General features: G+C 42.2%; 1 protein-coding gene across 1 annotated transcript in view; it reads right to left on the reverse strand.

The window, feature by feature from the left end:
- The window catches only part of RPAP1 (RNA polymerase II associated protein 1), a 43,558-nt gene that overhangs the window by 14,639 nt on the left and 15,502 nt on the right, over window positions 1–13,417 (reverse strand). The window contains exons 7-15 of the mRNA XM_064146083.1: window positions 12,087–12,202; window positions 11,574–11,672; window positions 10,986–11,087; window positions 10,098–10,265; window positions 7,554–7,736; window positions 5,034–5,168; window positions 4,081–4,260; window positions 2,076–2,233; window positions 578–757 (exon numbers count right to left, since the gene is read on the reverse strand). Of these exons, the coding sequence (XP_064002153.1) occupies window positions 578–757; window positions 2,076–2,233; window positions 4,081–4,260; window positions 5,034–5,168; window positions 7,554–7,736; window positions 10,098–10,265; window positions 10,986–11,087; window positions 11,574–11,672; window positions 12,087–12,202 (1,321 nt within the window). The remainder of the gene's footprint in view (window positions 1–577; window positions 758–2,075; window positions 2,234–4,080; window positions 4,261–5,033; window positions 5,169–7,553; window positions 7,737–10,097; window positions 10,266–10,985; window positions 11,088–11,573; window positions 11,673–12,086; window positions 12,203–13,417) is intronic.

A 13,417-nucleotide genomic window follows, 5' to 3' on the forward strand; every position in this document is an offset into this window, starting at 1 on the left:
TCAGAGCCTCAACAAGCCTGACCTTGAGTATCTCCAGGGATGGGGCCTCCACCACCTCCTAGGTAGCCTACTCCAGAGTTCTACCACCCTCATAATAAAGAACTTCTTCCTAAAGTCCAATATAAATCTACCCCTCTCCAGTTTTAAGTCATTGTTGCTGATGCTTACCAAAACCAATAGCCTCTTAATCATGACCCATCTTGGTCTCTGCACAGAGGTTCTTTTCCTCCAAACCTCAAGAAGGTTACTATGCTTTCCCCAAAGAGAAGGTCAAAGGAACATCCCAGCTCTTTGCAGCAGGGCATTTGGCTAATACTGTACTTCTGCCCAAAAGCTGAATGCAGATTCTTACACCTGCCTTTCACCAGACAAGCAGACATACAGCTGCCTGATTCGAATCTGCTTCTGATCTTGTGTCAGAGGGAACACAGCCCACCATGGAGGGATTCTCATGAGACAACAAACCATCCAAAATGAAGGAAGAAGCTGAAGGCAATGGCTAGGTCTCCAAACCAAAAGGAGGGAAGCCAGGATGCTATCTACTCAAACACAAAAGTTGGTGACAGAGTGAGCCTACCTGTTCAGCTTGGCCTGCAGCTCTGCCGTGTAGCCTGCTGTTTGTGTCACACCGGTCAGCAGAGTAACCACTGCCGCAGCTCGCTGGACAGAAAACTCCATCACAGAGCTCTTTCCACTACAAGAGCTGAGCAAATCAGGCAGGGACTGCAGTATCCTCACCAGCACAGAGTAAAGGTCCCTAGAGCACAAATGACAGAATAGATGAGGTTGGACAGGGTCTCTGGAGATGATCGACAGTTCAACTCCCTGGTTCATGCCAGATCTGCTAGAACAATTATGCTCAGGAACATGTCAGTTGAATTTTGAATATCCCCAACAATGGAGAGACCACAATCTTCCCACGCAATCTGCTCCTGTGTTTTGTTCCCTCACAGTAAAAAAAAAATATTCCAAGCTTAAGTACCATTCTCTGTGCTTCCATTTGTGCCCTTCTGCTTCATACCACTGGAAGAATTTGACTCTACTTTCTTGGCACCCTCCCCTCACATATTTATAAAGACCATTAAAACAAGAATATGAGAACCCTCACCACCACACACATAACAAGCAAACAGATGTGGAAAAAAGATGGCAAAGGGAGAGCACTGTCATTCCGAATCCATCTGAACAGGACTCGCCTGATATTCTGCCTCAAAGCATTCTGATAATCTCTTAAACTTTTATTCTATTCTTGTGTCCCTATTTCTCAAATTTTCAGCCAAACTATCCAGTTATGAACATGCAAATTTGAAGCAGCTTCTGTTGTTTCCCTTTCCTCAGCATTATGGAGCCAAAATATTAAATACAGGTTTTGCTCTTTATTAACCAATACACCTCACTAGTGCAGAGAACACAAAACGCTGTTGCAGCAAGAGAACGTCCCTTCTGAAACTTAATACTGGTCTCTCTCTTACTCCTCTTCAGAGAAATTCCATAAGCCATCTCCATGCTTCCAGATCAGTGCAATTACAGGAAGATGATTCAAGCTTGAGGCAGGTCTGACTTATCCTAGTGTAGACATCGACAGTCTGACACAAGAACCTGTACTGAACTAAAAGTGGATGCAGCATGCAGTCTGTCTGCATCAGCCTGCCTTGCTTGGCATGCATGCAGTCTGGTGACGGTTGCCCACAGCCTGCCTTTAGATCACCAGATTCAATGCTAGGCACATTGCAAACGATGTGTCTTGATGTCACACAAGCACAGATTATTCATGCCTTTAAGGGGAAAAAGATGCAGCTTTAAATGGTTAGGGTGATAGCCCATAGTATGGTGGAGAAACAGTAAAATATCAGTGCTTAAGCACAGGAGATAAAGAACAACTAGAAAGAGATAACAGTCAACACAAATACCTTTAGAAACTGAGTTTTACTGCAGAAGGCCAGAGAAAGAGAGGTAAGAGTCTCTGAAGAGAGTAAAGACTGAGCCTGGAAAGCCCTCTACTTGCCCCTCCGGAATGGGACATGTATTTGCTGTGTTGCACCCTCCACCCTCATTTCTTCAGCTTTGGGCTGTACCTGTAGAGATCACAGGCCTGCCCATAGCCAGCAGCCACAGCCCACAGCCGGAAGGCTTCAGTGCTCAGCCTGATGGCTTCCTCCCTTGGCAGGAGTAGATCCAGTGGGTCTTCAGCTACAAATCGACTTAACCGGCTTTTCATCTCAAACTGGTTCAGCTGTAAAACAAACACAAAAGAAAACAATTAACAACAAAACCAGACAAAAGACTAAGAGACATCAGCTACATGCATCACTATTACTTGGACGCAGCAAAAGAACAGCAGATTTCAATTCACCTCATTCTAAACTCCTCCTGCACTGTTCAAATCTATCTTTATTCTCTGTAATGTTAAGAAGCACACTACAAAGGATCAATAAACAGTCAATGGCGATTAAGAGAGAAGAATTCCTGGGAGGGATGCCATGGTGTTACCTAATCTACTCCTTATACAGATCAACTACACCTAAATCACTTCTGATAGAGGTAGCACCCACATACACTCGTGTTTTGGATGCTCTCTGCAGCATTTCACTTGATTTTTTACAAAGTAATTATCCTCCTTCAAGGAGTCATAAATAGAAGTCTGTTAGTCAGGATTACATGAAAAAATGTATCTTATGGAAAAACACTGTATACCCAAAGTACTGGCTTGATGCCCATGTTCTTTCTGGAAGGTCACACAGAGGTTCCACAATCTAAATCTTTCCATGATTCTGTGTTTGTTTTATAAAAAGTGTACCTCCTGCCTATTACTTTTATAAGATTATAGAATTTTGATGCCTTGAAAATGTTCTGAAGTTATTTTAGTATTGAATTAAGCATGACATGACTCATTTGCAGTTCTCTAGAAATAGTTTTTATCCTCCCCAACAACAGGGTATTTTTACTTAACCATAAAAAAGAGCTTCTCTTTCCCTCTCCCACACATATAAAACCTTGTGTGTGCTCTGTCTAAACAAATGAGTTAACAATGTCTTTTTCCTAACACAAGGACATATTATAGATAATTTAAAATTCAAATGCTTTAGAAACCTCTTGTAGGGAAATCAATGCACACCAGCAAGAAAGCAAAGGAGTTGATGAATCAAGCTATGAATTGACACCCCTCCTACTGAACAGAGGGGAAAGTCAAATTTACTTCCAGAGGAGGAAGTTGGAAGAATTTTGTTGTTAGCTAAAATGAATTCCTACACTGATGACTTTGAGTTAGTTTTCTTTTTGTCTTCCACTGCTACGTTTAAGTGTCTGTAACAAGCCATATGAGAGTGCAACAGAGCCAAAGCCTGAGTGGCAGGAACCTTGTAAGCAGTTTTTGCACACCTTGGAACCCCCGGAGTACACAAAGACTGAAACAGGAAAACGGAAAGATCTTCTGTTATGCTCATAGCACCACTTACAGCCTTTAAATATTCCACTATCCATTATCAGCACATCATTCTATGTATTTTGTAGCATAGGCTGCTGGTGTTCTGCTGATGTCAGCAATTTCTTGGATGGCAATTTATTAGATGCTGTTAACAACACAGAACCAAAACCCCTGAGAGGTGCTCAAGGCACTGGAATGGGTGCTGCTCTTGGTGGATGTGATGCATTTATAGCACCTGTGTGATGACTAAGTGAAGGCCGTTATCTCTGAAGTGGAAAACCTGTCCAGAAGTAAGAGTAGTTGAAAACACTGACAAATTAGAGTTATCAAGACAAATTAGTAGCAGGAAAGTTCAACCAGAGTTGTAAAATACAAAGAGAGCAGTTAAATGTCTGTTTAATACAGTCCTAAGAGTCCTAAGCTGCTCATTACTGGAACTTGGGAGCGCATAGAACATCACACACCTAACGCAGATGTGCTCTAAACATTTGCTCTTGGTCAGGGTCACTGAGCTGTGTCCTTCAAAACACACATATGCACCTTTTTCACAATGAATGTTTCAGCTTCAGCTCAGAGTCCTCTGTCTTTACTTAGAAACTAAAGCAAAGAGAACAAAGGCCTTTGCAATCAGAAGAGCTCTTTTGAGGCTCACTCACCAGCCTGGCTGTTGCATTTCGGCCTCCAGACGCCAACACTCTGATGAACTTCATAGCAGTGGCAGAAGGAACACCATGGAGGCTGGCACGTAGACACCCCGGCTCAGCCACCTGAGTGTCCCACTGAGTGGGGAGAAATTCCCTGACAATGGTCTCAATCAACCGAGGACAGTCAAGCAGCTGCAGAGAAATAGCAGGTAGCACAAATAACTAAAGGTATGCAATGATGCATGCAGAAGAGATGCAAAACACACAAGGTTGTCTGATCTCCTTGCTCTAACTTTACCACCTGGTCTTCCTTCCCTTTTTCAAACCTTTCTTTACCATTCCTGAGAGCCAATGGCATCCTGGCCTGCATCAGGAACAGTGTGGCCAGTAGGACAAGGGAAGTTATTCTTCCCCTGTACTCAGCACTGGTCAGGCCACACCTTGAGTACTGTGTCCACTTCTGGGTTCCTCAACTCAAGAGAGATGTGGAGGTGCTGGAAAGTGTCCAGAGAAGGGCAGCAAGGCTGGGGAGGGGCCTGGAAGACAAACCCTATGAGGAGAGGCTGAGGGAGTTGGGGGTGTTTAGCCTGGAGAAGAGGAGGCTCAGGGGTGACCTCATTGCTGTCAACAATTACTTGAAGGGAGGCTGTAGCCAGGTGGGGTTGGTCTCTTCTCCCAGGCAATCAGCAACAGAACAAGGGGACACAGTCTCAAATTGGGCCAGGGGAGGTATAGGCTGGATGTTAGAAAGAAGTTCCTCACAGAGAGAGTGATTTGCCATTGAAATGGGCTGCCCAGGGAGGTGGTGGAGTTGCTGTCCATGGAGGTGTTCAAGCAAAGCCTGGATGAGGCACTTAGTGCCATGGTCTAGTTGACTGGATAGGGCTGGGTGCTAGGTTGGACTGGATGATCTTGGAGATCTCTTCCAACCTGGTTGACTCTGATTCTTTACAGTGGGGATTTACCTGGCTGCACGCTTCCGAGGAGTGCCTTGCAATGTGGGTGAGGATGTGCAATATGTCCAAGACTACTGTTGGAACAGGTCGTACCACCTCCAGGATGTACCTCAGCCGGTGCTGGATCCGTGTCTTCAAAAGTCCCTGGAAACCAATAAATTCCATTAAGTTCTTAACAATTGCTTTCTGAACTGGAAGACAAAAGCAGATTCAATTACATCTTCTGTAGAGAGATTACCAATCAGGAAACAAAGAACTAAATTCCTGGGGATTTGCCAGTATACTAGCAAATGAGCAAGAGTTAGCTCAAGAGAGCAGGAAGGATTGAAGTTCTGTTCTGAATCAGACCACTGATGGGGTTTGGAAACTTGTGTTTTCCAGAGTACAGAACTGTAAGTAACAGGGAATATGAAAATAATCTTCTCTATAAAGCGCTACTAACACTTAATGTGGCTGAAATGGATTCTTATGCTCCTTGAATCATTTTGGCTGGGTGCCAACTCCAGCTAAGGCAGCACTGTCTGATACAGTATCTGTTACCTCAGAGAAAGATGACAGAAGCAAAGAACAGACAAAATTCCTACTTAGGAGGTGCAGGAAGAGAGAGATGATGTAATTTTTATGTTGTTTCACAGAGCAGAATACTGTGATCAGTGGTGGTGCCAAGAAACAAATCTTCAGTTTTAAGTGACAGCGTTGCAGAATCAAAGAAACATTTAGGCTGGAAAAGACCTTTAGAACATAGAGTACAATCGTTAACCCTGAACTACTAAGTCTGCAGCTAAACCATATTCCTCAGTGCAACATCTACAGCCTTCCTACTTCAAAGAATGCAGCTCTGAGAAAAGGCAACTTCGTAACACCCCAGTTAATAACAGTGATATTTTAAAAGGCTTCAGTGATTTAAGATTGCAGTTCTAGACCTGACCAAGTTCAGCTACTAGGTTAAATACTCTTTTTCCAGCTGTGGGGGCTAGCTGGCTTGTAACACCCCACAAGCAGGTGTGAAATGGAATTTCACAACTGGAGCAGTGGAGAATTTAATGTCAAATACCTCCTGAGTTCAAGCTACTTGAAAGAAGTTAAAATCCTTTATGCTGAACCACACATCTGTTTCTAGAATCACAAACTGGTATCATGTCTTCTATCTACAACTTTTTGAGCAGTCACCTAGCAGAAAACATCTGAAATCCAGAAGCCCCTAAACAAGACCTGATGTAAAGCAGAGCAATTCATTTGCTCAGTGAAGCTTTTAACCAAGAGCCATTTGAACACAGGCTCAAGCACAATGACTAAGTGATATGATAACAGATTTTAATGATCGCAGCAGGCAAGGGAGTTGCAGCAGCTCCACCAAGGCTGAGATAACAAAGGTTGCTATTTTTAGACCTCATATCAGAAATGTGCAATTAGGCTTATATATGTGCAATTATAAAGTATGAAATTGGAGAAATGTTAAGCAGCCACCTTATGTCAAATACACAAAGGGTATCACTATACAGATCTAATGAGTTTTTACAGAATCATAGAATAGCTTAGCTTAGAAGGGAGCTCACAGATCATCTACTCTGACCCCTCTGTCATGGGGTAGGGACACCTCTCAATTAGATTTGGCTGCCCAAGGCTCAGATGATGTGGCCTTAAACAACTCCAGGGAGGGGACATCCACAAGAAGTCTGCACAATCTATTCCAAAGTCTCACCACCTTCATGGTAAGTACTTCTTTCCAAAATCCAGTCTAAACCTACTCTCTCTCAGCTTAAAACCATTCCCTCTTGTTCTGTCTTGTTCTGGACATTCTTATGAAAAGTCCCTCTCCATCTTTCCTGTAGGCTCCCTTCAAGTATTGGAAGGCAGCTGTAAGATCCTCCTGGAGACTTCTCCAGGCTGACAACACTGGCTCCCTCAGCCTTTCTTCACAGCAGAGTTGTTCCAGCCCCTTGATCATCCTTGCGGCCCTCCTCTGGACTCCCTCCAACAGTTCTATGTCCTTCTTATGATGAGGACTGCAGAACTGGATGCAGTATTCGAGATGGGGTGTCCTCAAAAGAGCAGAGTAAAGGGGCAGAATCACCTCTCTTGACCTGCTGGCCTCTTGATGCAACCTAGGATACAATTTGCCTTCTGGTCTGCAAGAGCTGGAATGTTCATGTTTAGCTTTACAAAAGCACATACAGAAACTTTAATAATGGCTGAAGCCTTCTCACTCTTAGCTAAAATAAGGGAAAATTATGACTGAGTACAGTCTTTCAACAAGTTTTACAAGATATCAGTGTGCTTGATGCCAGTTTCCCCAGAGAAAGTTAGAGATACTTAAGGATACTGAAAACACACAAATCAAGTCTCCATATTTTTAGAGATTAATAAAATTACCCTCCTGGTAATATGACAGCAACATAGTACCTAACTGCCAGAGAAGAGTTATAATTCTTGTTCACAATGTTCTTAACAGCATACACAGGAGAGCAGCAGATGCTCTGCAGAGCCACTGTCAAGAGCCTATTATCCTAAGAAAAGCTCTGTGCTTACCTTTACAACATCATATCGGGCCACATCTGGATCTGGCTTATTTTCATCCTTTAATTTTTTATCTTGAGACTTCTCTGTTACATCTAATTCTTCCTCTTCCTCCTCTTCTTCCTCCTCATTGTTGGGGACAAAAGGGAATGCAGCCATCCCTTGGTACCACGAGAAAGTCCAGTCGAGGTATTTCTACAAGGAGAGTAAAAGCACATGAAGTGAAATTCTCAGAAAGATATTGTGGAAGATAAAAAAAGCTGTCAAGGAGACTTTTGATGATGGAATGCTTTAATGAATCCCACCTAAGCTCAGAAAACAGGAACACAGCAAAGGGTATTCCAAACATGTACGAGTAGAATGTAATGCATTTCAAGGGAACAGATTTTAACTTCTGCTCCACGTGTACTTGGGAAGCCATGGGAAGGAAATACCATGAGGTGAATTCAATTCACTACAGAGGCAACAGAAATGCAGCTTACCTGGTAAAAAAATCATAATAAAATAAGTAAACCACCAAGGCTCCACTGCAGTTTGGCATTTATTGGCTCTACTCCCATTCCTGGACTGTGTAGAACTCAGGTCACAAATAATATGTAACGGTCACTTAAAAATGGGTACATTAAAGACTGCCTGGTGTATTTACTCATGTTTGTTTGGCTTTTGTTTGACTACTTGTCAGCTTCAGCTAATAAACACCCCACTTTTTGTTCACAGCTAATTAAAATGTCAGATACTCTCAAGCTTTAGGACAATACTGCAGTAAGTTAGCTTTTAACATTTCAAAGAGCAAATTGTTCCTGTGGCAGACCTATATCCCCAAAAATATTTTAGAATATGAAAGTCAGGCAAATCAAATGGTTATGCTACTTTATAATTGCTTTAAATTTCCATTCCTGAACTGCCAAGCAGAAATATCTAACACATTGGTCAAATAATAAGGGGTAGACTTTAAACAAAAAAAAATTCCAACTGAGTTCAAGTTATTACCAGGTATTAAAAAAAAAACCCAAACAAACCAACAAACTAAATCAACCAAGCAGAAGAATACAATACAAAAACAAACAAATAACCAACCAAAAGCACCATGAGAATAAAAAACTCCAATCTCCCAGAAAAACAACCCCATCACAATATGAAACAAAATTGGTGAGTGAATGACATGGTCAGAAGAGACCTGACTTCAGGGGATGAAATCCGCCTGTAATACATAGTTTGGCACTATAGTCTTCCTTCCACCAAGAGAAGGGAAAGCACAAGATAGAGTATCTGGGACTTTGAAAGAAACTGAAAGGTACTTCCTTCCCACAGCCATTGATAAATGAACAAAACCTTCACACAGCATGATTTTGTTTGGTGTCAATCTGTGTTTATAGTGGGGTTAAACCCTGTTTGTCTAACAAATTCTGGAGCAAAAGACCAGACTCCCAGCTCTGTCCCTTCCCCAGAGCTCTTTTGAAAGTCAGCATAAGACTTTAGAGAGGACTCTCTAAATGAGAAAAGACACACAGCACTCAATGCTGCTTTTGGCATTAAGAGTCAGCAGTCCCCATTGACACAAGATATCACACCACAAGCTTTGATCCAAGAATCAGAGCACTGCAGTTATAAACCAGAGTAATATTAGATGAAAGAAAAGAACATTAAGAAGCTGATTCATAAAGTTAATTGCTCATCATGGGCAAGCAGCCCTCATCTAGCAGGGCACCATTAAGCTCACAACTTAGAAAAGGAGCTACGTTCTCTTGGAGAAAGCTACCTAGTCCTTTTTGTATCTCTTGCCTCCCCCACCAGGGATAGCTCTAAAGGCCTGGGAGAAGTTGCAGGAGGCTTCATGAGACCTACTCACTCTTCTCTACCACCAGCCCCTTTGCAGTCTGACACAGCTCTTGTGGAAGGAACCTGAAATACAGCCTACTTCATTCTTTGTCTGCGGACTGCTTCTGTCCCACCAGGAAAACATCTTAATTCTGCCTCTCAGGGCTCTCTAGCACCTCTGAACACACAAAAGAAATTTCAACCTTCTAACAGGATAAAAGGCTGTCAGGAGAAAACAGACACAAGAAGGTGAAATTAGGTATTTATCAGTGTAACAAAAGCACATGAGAACAGAAGAAAATAGACAATGAGAGAACAAGAAAACAGCATCATTATGCAGCATAATGGAAAGCAGGTAAATGTAAACTGTTGAGAAGCAGGAAAACCACAAAACAAGGAGCTAACAGCATAAGAAGCCATATTAAAAAAAACCAACAACCAAACAAAAAAATAACCTGATCTAGATTGTAGAGAAGTCAAAATGAAGAGAAATTCAGCAGCCTGCAGTGAATTTAATCATGGGGCAGAGCTAATTCAAACAGAAGAGATGTCTAAATCTCTCACACTGGGATGACACACTCCCTTGCCTGCCCTAGAGCACAGCACTGGTAATCTACTGACCATTGCAATAACTGACCTAGTAAGCCTTTGTTAAAGCTGCTTACCAGGTCTTCTCATTCTGATTCCTGTAAACAGCTCAGCACGAAATCAAACCCAGTCACTTAATTATTATCTCACCTCATCATCTAGTGACACCAGCAGAGCCCGGAGAGCACCAACAGCCGCTGCCATGACGTTATCCACGGTGTCATCCAGCGAGAAGCGCAGCAAGAAGAGAAACCCAGCATCAAGCAGCAGACGAAGAATGCTGCCCTTTAAGGAGGAAGCAAATTCTCCAGCCTTGGCCTGAAAGGTATGGCACACAGAACCTAAGTTAAAGCTCTCTCACGTCAACATTCTGCATGTTTGGTTCTTACTGCTGAACAGTGTGCAGCATTTTTTTCTTCATTCTCTCCTCTCCAGAAGCACACAACTTCAGTTCCCTAATTCAGGATGTCAGTCCTTCTGAAGTCTGGAGCCATCTTTTGACTTCACCTTGTTCTGTCTCACCACTCTACTCAAAACCATGCTGTGCCTTCTACTCTCACAGGAGTGAAGGTTATCACTTCCCCTGAGAGTTAGGTGGAAATATGCATAGAAGCAAATACTCTTTCTGTTTTATGCTACTGGCACACTGCTCTCTGAGCAGGCCAGTTCATTCTCATCTCTAGTAGAAAAAGCATATCATGAAGGTAGCTCAAACCGGATCAAAACAGTCATTACCAAGGATAGGTTTAAAACCAAAAAAATCCAACCATTTCTGCTCAAATCAAGAACAGAACTAAAGTTCCAGCACTACTGCTGAAGAACTTGGAAGGATCTCCCTACAGACAAACCTGAAACTCTTACATCCCAACACTTAATTCTTCTAACAGTAAGGAGATCCTCAGTGTAAAAGAATGCCCTGATGGTGGTTTTGATCACCTTCACTGAATAGTAGAAAGCAAACAACTAATACTAGAGAATCTGGGTCCTGATCCCCAGAAACTTGAATTATGGGGAGGAATTCCATGAGAATTGACTTACCTTTTGAACAATACGACCTAAGACCTGGAGAGCCAGTGTCCTCTGTTGAATAACTTGGCTGCGAGACAAATGAAAGAGCTCTTGGAGAGAATAACCAGCCCTCTAAATGGGGAAGGAAAAAAAAAAGGCAAAACAACACAAAACCAAACAACCAAAAATAAACAACAAAAAAGCCTCACCCCTCTGCTACAGGTAAAAGCAGCCCCCTTAAATAAGATTAACTGTAAAATGCTGCATAGCAGAAGATCAACTGCAGCGCAACATTGTTTGTTGCTTTGTTGTGATTGCAAGAGATTGATGTGACAGGAAAAAAAATGGATTTCTGAAGAAAGAGATGTGCATGCACCTTTCTCCAACAGTGCAAATTCTCTGTGGCATTAAAGAGAAAAAGCATTAATGAAGTTTTCTGAAAATAAAAGCATAGAAGGCATGCAGGCCCAACTCCTCTTCAGCAGCTTGTTTCAAAAGGAAACCAGCTGTCCACACTTCAAGGGTTTTGTCACTAAAAAGCCTTCACACAAAAGAAATCTGACAAAGCAAAGAGAGAAAAGGGAAATGAGTGAGCCCTTTCTACCATATTACACCTACCTCTGCCTCTTCTCCATGGTGATGAAGGCCTAGATGTGTTGGTAAATCAGCATCTGCAGGAATCAATTCTCCTTTTAAACTGAATCGAGCTTGCATTCGCTACCACGAAAGAGCAGAGAGAGAAAATGACTATTGCTATTGCCTTCCAGACCACTCATCACTCAAAATACTTTTTTATGTCAACTGCTAGAAGGTGACAGCTCAGATATTCTCCAGGTCAGGTCACAAGTTCTTAAAAAAAAAAATCACTTTTTTTGTTATTTTCTTAGCTTTCAGACCTGTTTCACCCTAGACTGCAGCTGATAGACTCTCACTTGCTAGCTCTCTCAAGCACTACACACTGAACTGATCATGTATCATCCCACCCTGTGGAAGAAACTAGGGAATCTCTCAGAATGATGAAATCCAGCAAGGTTGAGTAACCACAGGGCTCATTTTCCAAGTCTTCAAAACTGTTACTGCTAAAAACATTAGCCAGACACAAACATGTAAAACGAGCTTCTGCTTTCAAACCTCTTTGGTTTTCTTCTGCCGAGGTGATGGCAAATCTTTCATCCATTCCAGCTTCTCAAACTCCACGTTGTCCATGTGAATCCATTCCTTCTTGGGCTTCACAGGCAGACTGTCATCTTGGGAGGGGGAAGAAAGCACATGGCAGTGTTACCTTCCAAGACAGAGATGAAGGAAATACTATTTCCTCCTTGCCATTCTATATGGCTTATAGATGACATCAAATACAGGATTTGTGAAAAATAAAACAACCACTTTCAAACCGACTGTTGCCTGATGCATAAAGGTTTAAAGTTGTTTTCATCTTTCCTGCAAGCTAGAAGAGGAAGTAAACAGCACTGTAATGAAATACACAGACAAAGCTAATATGGAAGAAGGCAAACAGAAGTCAAGACACAAATAAGGCAAAGTGATCAGAATCAAGGCAGAGAGATAATAGCAGCCCTACTTTTGAGAAAGCAAACTAGTATCATCCAAGGAGGGAGGATGCTGGGCAAGAGGTGAAATGATTCAAAAGAATTAATGCAGGGGTGCAAGCAAATTTGGAAGCCACTAAGACTTCCATGTAGATACACCAGAGAGCACAAACATTCTTATTCGTGCTTTCATTGAATTTGTGATGCTGCTCTTCATTCTGTGTTCCTCTTGAGGACATCAGCTTGAGGAGATCAAAACAACTGAAAATTTATTCAGCTTGCCTGAGAAACAGCTCCATGGGGAAACTGGACAGTTGAACAGGAATTTCAAAGGTGCAAGTACTCAAGGAATAAATGACTGATTTAACTTTATAAATAGTTTTGGCTAGAAGAATTTGAGAAAAAGATATTTATGTCTGACATCACAAGAGTTGCCCTAGGAAAGAGACAGATCAGCATGTGAAAGAATCTCACAAGTGAAGGGATGGGATTGCTGTAACCAGAAATTACCTGAACAGTAGGAAAGTGAATGCTTTGCTACTAGTACACTGTCCCATACCAGCAAGAGAAGATGAGCTAAGAAGTCTTTGCTGTGTCCAGAGAAACCACACATAAGGAACAGGCAATCTGAGGGCATGAAAAGCAGCAGCAGCACTTCTGCTAGGGCAGCCCAGAACTCACTTGCATGACAGCTATTAATCCTAGTACTCTGGTCTTAGGATCATAGAATCTAAGGTTGAAAAAGATCTTCAAGATCACCAAGTCCAACTGTTAACCCAACACTGCCAAGTCCACCATGTCCCTAAGCACCACATCTACAGATTTTTATGAATACTTGCAAAAATGGAAATTCCATCACTCCCCTGGGCAGCCTGTTCCAGTGCTTAGCCACTCTTTCAGAGAAGAAATTTTATCTAC

Source organism: Pogoniulus pusillus, chromosome 1 (assembly GCF_015220805.1).
Source record: "Pogoniulus pusillus isolate bPogPus1 chromosome 1, bPogPus1.pri, whole genome shotgun sequence".
Lineage (NCBI taxonomy): Eukaryota > Metazoa > Chordata > Aves > Piciformes > Lybiidae > Pogoniulus > Pogoniulus pusillus.